Source organism: Aquarana catesbeiana, linkage group LG05 (assembly GCF_042186555.1).
Source record: "Aquarana catesbeiana isolate 2022-GZ linkage group LG05, ASM4218655v1, whole genome shotgun sequence".
Lineage (NCBI taxonomy): Eukaryota > Metazoa > Chordata > Amphibia > Anura > Ranidae > Aquarana > Aquarana catesbeiana.
Window position 1 is genome coordinate 494,998,853 of NC_133328.1, and position 8,906 is coordinate 495,007,758.

At 42.1% G+C, this 8,906-nt stretch overlaps 1 protein-coding gene across 1 annotated transcript in view; it reads right to left on the bottom strand.

Moving 5' to 3' along the window:
* Positions 1-6,140, bottom strand: part of KLHL14 (kelch like family member 14) — a 142,776-nt gene extending 136,636 nt beyond the window's left edge. Inside the window, exons 1-2 of the mRNA XM_073631530.1 lie at positions 5,566-6,140; positions 1,590-2,511 (exon numbers count right to left, since the gene is read on the bottom strand). Of these exons, the coding sequence (XP_073487631.1) occupies positions 1,590-2,479 (890 nt within the window). The 5' untranslated portion in view covers positions 2,480-2,511; positions 5,566-6,140. The remainder of the gene's footprint in view (positions 1-1,589; positions 2,512-5,565) is intronic.
* Between the last annotated feature and the right edge of the window lie 2,766 nt (positions 6,141-8,906).

The following is an 8,906-nucleotide window of genomic DNA, read 5'->3' on the forward strand; positions in this document are numbered from 1 at the left end:
CACTCTATCCAAAGCTAAAGATAACTATTGACTGATACACAGATTAAATCTATCCAATTGCTCTAAAGCAGTGTTTCTCAACTCCAGTCCTCAAGGCGCCCCAACATGTCATGTTTTCAGGCTTTCCTTATTTTGCACAGGTGATTTGATCAGTTTCACTGCCTTAGTAATTACCACAGCCATTTCATCTGAGGGAAATCCTGAAAACATGACCTGTTGGGGCACCTTGAGGACTGGAGTTGAGAAACACTGCTCTAGAGAACAGAATCACACAGAACCACGTGGTGCCAAAGATGTTTCACAAAAGGGTTGGGGACCCTTTCCTTGCATTTCCCACAGATACAGCAGCCCCCCCGTTCAAATGAATGTGCTGCTGTGCCTGCCCAAATTTGAACACACAGATGTGAACCTAGACTTACGGAGACAAATTGTTAGAAGTGCATAAACAGTGTTAAACAGTATGTAAAGAAAATTGATGAAGCAATGATTTTTTATACTGTATATTGTATAAAATGTTTAATTTAGGGACAAGGGGCAGTCCACTCAAAATGTATCTTTTAGCTAGGAGTGGCTGATTGAGGTCTCGTGCAAACAGGACGTTTGGCCATCTTTTCTAGATGCATTTCCTCCTGGCAGCAGAGTTTCGGCAGAAAAATGCTTGATACTTGCAAACACATATAAAGCGTTTAGGCGCATCAAGTGTTTTTTCTGCCAAAACGCAGCTACTTCTGGATGCGCTATTTTTTTTTTCTGCCCCTAAACGCCTGTGTTTTTATGGACACAGAGGCTAACATGCAGGGTTATTTAGAGGATAGAAAAAAATCGCCAGAAGCCCTTAAGAGCAGTGTTAAAAACATCCATTCCATTATGAATGAGGCCTTACACCCATTAGTTTATTTCTCTAAGTCACTGGAATTTCACTCTTGCATTCCCCATAATATATTAATGTAAAATAAATAGAGGAACACAAACAGTAGGCTATAACGGCTACATCAGATATGGAAACTCAGGTGGCAAGGCCTCACTGCCAAAATCCCTAAAAAATATAGGAAGCTGATAATGTCCACCAACTAGAGAATATGACTTCATTCTCTGGCTCAATGAACCTTTATAAATTACTGTAGCAATATATTTTAATGGGGTCACATTAGACCGAATCGTAGAAAGTCAACTACAGCTGTTAATCACTTGTGAATTGACAATGGCACAGTTATAGCAAACCTGAAATACAAATCTAGTGCTATCAGCATATAGGGGACACCCCTGAGTGCCTGTATGTCAGGTCTGATTTTGATATAAATACACTGGTTCACATGGGTTATGTTCCTGCCCCTCTAGCACATCATAAACCTAATTAATGATCCATTATGTGATGGGTAGCCACACTGGCCAATAGTGAGGGTAAGAAATTAGGGGATGCCTGGCTTTCAAAATGTTGGCTCAGAATTATCTGTACTTTAGGATCTTAGTCTGTCAGTCTTAGTAATATGATGGCAGCACTAGGTTAGGTGAGTGCTTTACACTTCAGGACTGCACTAAAGACTATGCTGTTGTGGCTAGTATTGGAAACATATTAAGAAAGGCCTCACCTGCTGGCCAGGCTCTGCCTGCAGTGCTGTCTGAAAGGCATCAGGTGATAGTTCATAGCATCCAGCAGTAACTTTTGGCATACAGGGTCAGTCCTCATAAAGTCCACTGATTGCACCCTTTCCACCAGCTCTGGAGCTGGAATGAGTGCAAAGCGAAGCCTTTTCATCAGATCTGGTGCATACTGCATGCGGGTTTCCCTGTCATGCTCCAGCCATAGCACAGACATCTGAAAGAGAGCAAGCTCAGACTCCACTGGTGGTGGCAAAGAGTCCAGCATGGAACGCATCTCTTCAAAATTGAGCAGCAACACATCCTCCACCAGATACTTATTGGCCAGCTTCTTGGTTTCCTCCAGGCCATGCAAGGCAGCTATTTTGCACACCTGCTTGTAGTTCTGCACTGAGATTTGATCATTAAGAAACTGTACACAAAGCTTTGTGACCTGAGGGATGTGCAAGATTTTACTGACAGATAATACCTCCTCCACTGTATCTAAAGACAAGGTTACATTTGCTGTATAGAGATACTCCAGCACCAAACGCAGCCCAATTGAAGAACAGCCTTGCAATACCAGGTTATTTATGGCCCTGGGGCTGACCAGCAGCTTATCATCAGGGGAGGAGGAGGGTGTCCCAGGCTCCTCTGACTGCTGTTGCTGATCCTTTGGGACAGAAGACAGACCATCCTGGACAGGGTGGCTGGAAAAGAGGGATCTGAAGTACTGGGAGCAGGATGCAAGCACTGCTTTATGGCAGTGGAACTGCTGTCCTTGTGCAGTCAATGTCACGTCGCAAAAGAGCTGCTTTCGCCACAAGAGGTTCAATCCATGCAGCAGATTGTCACTGTGGCTCGGGTCAAATGTAGAAGTCCTGTCCCCCGATCTGGACATGGCCGGCCTCACGTTCTACCTGTTGATGAAACCTAAAGCAAAAAAATGACATTAAAACATTTAGTAAGAGATATAGAGAATATATCAGCAGTCATATTTATAACAGGAAAAGGCATCCTATTCTAAGTGTCTTGCTTCTTCTCTCCCGTGATATCACAGCTAACAGAAAAGGACAACCCAGATGATTTCAGGACATCCAAGAACAGTACTGCCATCAGGTAGTTTGGTGGTATGTGTGTGGATTGTGTTTTCATGGACACTTACATTTACTACTTTTTAGTACAGTATTTTTACAGTACTTAAATATAATGCTCACTGTGTGTGTATATATATATATATATATATATATATATATATATATATATATATATATATATAGCCTTAAAATACTTTAGCTTTTCCTTATCATTCCAATGACTAGTTTTCTTTCTATAGACTTTTATATCAAACCTAAACCTGACAGCACATTGTTTAAAAGGAAACTCCACTTTTTAAACATTTCTGGCAAAGTTAACAATACAAGTCAGCACAGCACAATTATCGACTTTACCATTATTCTTGTACAGGTCTTGGAAGAATCAACAGCACTCGGGAGGAAATATTATTTTTGAAGACATAATAAACTATAGATGTATAACATACAGTGGAACATGGTATCGATAGGAACAGTTTATACATAAAAGTGCAACCATCAGAATGTTAACTTTCCTAAGTAAGCGTGTTGGATGCTCCAAAATTCCATAAATACATAAAAGAACCAGTTAGATAATGTATACCTTTTACATTGCTGATGATTTCACTGTTCTGATTAACATTTCAAGTTTCTCAGAAACATGTACCAAATACAAGCTGCAAAAACACAGTGCACCCAGTTACGCCTGACCGAATAGAAAAAACAACAAGAACATACTTGTATTTAAACGGTTTGATTAAACATAATCCAAAGGCAGATGTGTGCTGGAGTTGGGGCAGTTCTTATACATGTTTGAAATATTTACAGGACTTGTAATAATGTATTGTACAGCATACCGACAAAGTTGATTTGTTATTCTTCTCAATGAGGAGAAAAACATCAGGATGTGATCAACTGACAATCCTGTGACAGTTTCCCAACAGCTTTCTTTACTAACTGACATTGAAGATACTGAAGAACTTACTGATCTGAACATTCCAACAGCTCTTCAAGCTGCCCACAACTTTGAAATGTGTCAGCTACTTCTAAGTTTAGGTGTGATCACAAAGGTGGTCCCTCCTATTCATTCCTAGTAAGGATGCAGAACTGTCTGACACTATAAAATCGTCACTGGAACTCCTGTCTGATGGAACTCAACTCTGTATATTCCCCTGGAACTCATCTGTCAGTTGTTGCCCCTAACCAGGAAAAGGTTGCCTGGGGCTATTGACTTAGCAGCAGCGCATTTTACTAGTAACACAATCTCTATAACTAATTACTTGCTTATGCTGAAAATTTTTCATTTTCTGCTTGCTCTCATGAATAAATACCAGTCCTGTATTATTCCTTTAACATCTCAACCAGTGATCACACAGCACACTTTTGCTAGTAACATACATAAATACCAAAACTGCATGCGTCCTAGTCAATTCCCAGTTTCCTTAGCATCCTAATTCTGGTATTCCTAGAATAAACAGATTAGGGATACCTCTTTCCTACTATCACCCTTCTTTAGCCACGTCTTGGTCATCCAATCAATTCCCGGCTTTCTAAGCATCCTAATTCTGGTATTTCTAGAATAAACAGATTAGGGATACCTCTTTCCTACTATCACCCTTCTTTAGCCACATCTTGGTCATCCAATCAATTCCCGGCTTTCTAAGCATCCTAATTCTGATATTCCTAGAATAAACAGATTAGGGATACCTCTTTCCTACTATCACCCTTCTTTATCCACGTCTCGGTCACCCGATCAATTCCCGGCTTATCAAGCATCCTAATTCTGGTATTCCTTGACTAAACAGATTAGGGATAACTCTTTCCTACTTTCACCCTTCTTTATCCACATTCTGGTCATTCAATCAATTCCCACTTTACCAAGCATCCTAATTCTGGTATTCCTTGACTAAACAGATTAGAGATACCTCTTTCCTCCTTTCACCCTTTTAAATCCACGTCCTGCTCATCCAATCAATTCCCACTTTACTTAGCATCCTACTTATAGTATTCCTTAACTAAACAGATAAGGGATACCCCTTTCCTACTTCTACCCTTCTAAATCCACGTTCCTGGTCACTCAATCAATTTCCACTTTACTTAGCATCCCAGTTCTCATATTCCTTAACTAAACTGAGTAGGGATACCTCTTTCTTACATTCACCCTACTAGATCCATGTTATAAATAGACACAACATACACTATGCCCAGGCATTAGCTTCTGTACTTCCTTGGACCAATTTCAAAGCAATCAGAGGCATCTCTGCCAGAAGAACAAAAAATACTTTTCAGTTTCTACTGAAATGCTGAAAAGTTGAGTTAGAATTTCTGCGAAAGAAAGAAGGGAGCCGACTGTAAGCTGCCTGTAAGGGAAGAGGCAGCCACCAGGCTCAGCTGCTCATCCCCTCTCCTGGATATTAGAGACCCTCTCAGTGTAGATGCCTTACCGGTCCCGCTGCACTGCAGATCTGCCTCGGGTCCCATTGTTGTAACATTTTCCCTTACTCTCTAGTCTGCAATGCCTTTTTTATGCTTTTCATTGGATCAACTATGAGTATAAGATTCTTTATAAGGTGGTTCTCTACTTATCCATTAACTGATCTGGTAGGTTTTTTATCAACTTAACAGTGTAACCTGTGCCGACTCGGCGGCTGAGGGGTTAATAGCACTTGTAGTATCCCATACTACTTTGGCCCCCTCTTCTCCGGCATGTGCCAGTGTATTAGGAATAGGATCTCCCTGGACACGGTTGCTCCCCCCCCCCCCTCTCCTATTCTTCGCCTGTATATTGTTTCTGTTTTTAGAGTTTACTAGCAACAATTGACCCCCCCCTCACTCCTTCTATAGAAAGCAGAAGACAGCATGGAAACCCAACGCACACACACACACACACACACAAACCAGGCCACAAACTTACCTGCTTGCCAAACAGATGCCAAAGTCTAGGCTGACTTTCGCTTTTCGATGGAACTCGTCGTTCCTTTTTCGGGGGGATGGCAGCTGGCTCCAGAGGAGGGGGAAGGAAAGGAATGGAGTCCCCCTTGTCGCTTCCCAAACTCCAGGCAGCAGTCAGTCTACTCTGTTTATTTGGCTGTACATCATTTGATCATGGTGAATTAGAAAAAAGGAGCAAGAGGAGTATTGTGAGAGGGCGAGAGGCAGCAGAGAAGGAGAGAGGGAGAATGAGCAGAGCTTTTCTGCAAGAGAAGAAGAAGGGAAAAAAAAAATGTACGTGTGACAAATTATGCTACCAAGAAACAACACATCATTATCCTTGGGCCTGGGGCTCAGTGAGTCGTAACGAGAGTAATAGGAAATCCACGGTTGGGGAGAGAAACGGTCGTGCATGGCCAGTGGAGAGAGACCATGCAAGGGGGATGGATGCTGAGGAGCCTCGCAAAATTATGGCTCAAGGCTATTGTAAAAATTGTCGAGCGTAAATGACTGCGATTTCAAACATCTTTGGAAGAAAGAAAGGGGGGAACCATAGCCCTCCCCCCCTCCCCTTGTCCTCCTCCTCCTCCCTTTCCCCATCCCTCTCTCATCTCTCTCTCTATAAAGAACCGTCAAGTTTTAGTGCGCATTGCTAATTAGTCAATTTCTCTCTGCCTTCACAGGCTGGCGACTTTGCTGCTGAGCCGAAACTGCTAATTTCTGCGACCAGTTTTTTTTTTTTTTTTTTTTAGCTGTGATCTGGATGAATGAGTAGCTGTCTCCTGAAGATGACAAAAAATAAACTCTTATCCCATCCCTCCCCGCCCCCTCCTCAGAGCACATATACACACACAAAAAAGCAGAAATTGTGCCCACATCCTTGTCAGGTTAGAGATGGATGAGGTGGAAGCTGCTCATGTTATGTGCAAACTTTCTGTGTCATGAGGGGAGGCTGATTTCCCCTCTACATCATGTACTGGAAGACTCACCACATCAAAACAAGCCATTCAGACTTCCAAATATTTAGCCTTACCTTTATTGCAGATGGATGTAAACTCGCGTTTTTTAATGCGTTGCGTCTTCATTCAACGCATAACGTGTTTTACAAGCATTTTGCATGCATTACATCCTTGGTCACCTGGGAAAAATTGACACGTGGCTCAAAAAAATGCACTTTAAAAAAGCGCTGTGCGTTTTCGATGCTTTTTTGGTGCGTTTTTTAAAAAGGGCACTGAAGATGCAGCAAGCAGGACTTTTCAAAAGTGCAGCACGCTGTTATGCCGCTTACACACGATCGGAATTCTCCTCGGAAAAAGATATGATGGCTTTTCCTATGGGATTCCGCTCAAGTTTGCCTTGCATACACACGGTCACACAAAAGTTCGCTGAACTTACGACCGTCAAGAACGCAGTGATGTACAACACTACAACAAGCTAAAAAAATGACGTTCAATGCTTCCGAGCATGCGTCGATTTGCTTCCAAGCATGTGTAGGAATTTTGCACGTTGGAATTGCCACAGACGATCGTATTTTCGGATAGGAACTTTTTCTGACCGAAAAAGTGAGAACATGCTCACAATCTTTTGCTGGCTGGAATTCGGCCAGCAAAAGTCCGATGGAGCATACACACGGTCGCATTTTCCGATGAAAAACTCTCATCGGTCTTTTGCAGGCCGAAATTCCGATCGTGTGTACGCAGCATAAGAAAACAGCATAAAAATGTAAACAATTAGATAGAGGAATAGTTAGATAACAGTTAGGCTAAGTTCACACTGGCATTAAAAGTAGGCGTTTGAGGGGCGTTAAAAAGGCCCCTCAAACACCTATGCAAATGATACCTTGGAGAGCACACAGCTGTTCACATTATCAATACATGAAGCGTTAGCATCGCGTCATTGCAAAATTGAAGCCTCATGTCGGGTCAGGAGGTGTTTGAAGCCTTTCATTGCCTCCTATTCAAATCTATGATAAGGCTTTGCAAATGGCAGTCCTTTGCGCCGCTGTTATGGTGAGGTTGCGGGGCGTTAAAATTCGTTTATTTCCTGTAATGTCCCTTCCTATTTAAAAATAGGCATTTGTGGAGCAGTTTTAATGCGCCTTAATGCTCATCAAATGCTTCAAAACTGTGCATAGGTCGTTTGGGAGAGTTTTTAACTACTTCCCATCCAGCCGCCGTCATTATACTGTGGCAAGGTGGCTCGTTCCCGCAAATTGCCGTAGCTGTACGTTGGCGCGGTAACTCGCTTTTGTTGGGGTGCGCTCCCATTGGCCAGCGGGGGGGGGGTGCCAATCAGCGGGTCCGGCGGACTCAATGTCTGCGGGCCACCTATGATCATCCCACCACAGTGACAGAACGGGGATCTGCCTGTGTAAACAGGCAGATCTCCGTTCTGACAGGGGAGATCACACAGATCCCATCTTTCTGCTATGCAGGAAGATGGATCTGTGTGTTTCCCCAGTCACACATTCCCCCCATACTCTTAGAAAACAAACAGGGAACACATTTAGCCACTTGATCGCCCCTGATGTTAACCCCTTCCCTGCCAGTGTCATTAGTACAATAACAGTGCATATTTTTAGCACTGATAACTGTAATAATGTCACTGGTTCCCAAAAAAATATCAAGAAATCTCAGTTAGGTGTCCAATCTGTCCGCCGCAATGTCGCAGTCCCGCTAAAAATCACTGATCGCCGCCATTACTAGTTAAATAAATAAATAAAAATGCCATAAATCTATTGCCTATTTTGTAGAAGCGATAACTTTTGCGCAAACCAATCAATAAACGCTTATTGTGATTTTTTTTACAAAAAATATGTAGCAGAATATATATGGGTCTAAACTGATAATTAAATTTGTTTTTTTACATTTTTTTTGCAAATGCTTTAGAGCAGAAAGTAAAAATTTTTATTTTTTTTTTCAAAATTGTCGCTCTTTTTTTTATTTATAGTGCAAAAAATAAAAACCGCAGAGGTTGTCAAATACCACCAAAAGAAATCTCTATTTGTGGGGAAAAAGGATGTCAATTTTGTTTGGGTACAGTCTCGCACGACCGCACAATTGTCAGTTAAAGCGATGCAGTGTCGTATCGCAAAAAATGGCCTGGTCAGGAAGTGGGTAAATCCTTCCAGGGCTGAAGTGGTTAACTCATTATTAACGCTTGTAAAAAGCCAGTCCATCGCCCATACGAAAGCTCATTAACGCGAATCTAAAGCTCATACCAACGCTATAGGAGCGTTTGTTAAGTGTTAGAAATTTAGTCAAGTGTGAACAAGCCCTTAGAGGACTCATTTTTATGTGCTTTTGCCATGCTGGGAAGGTGCCT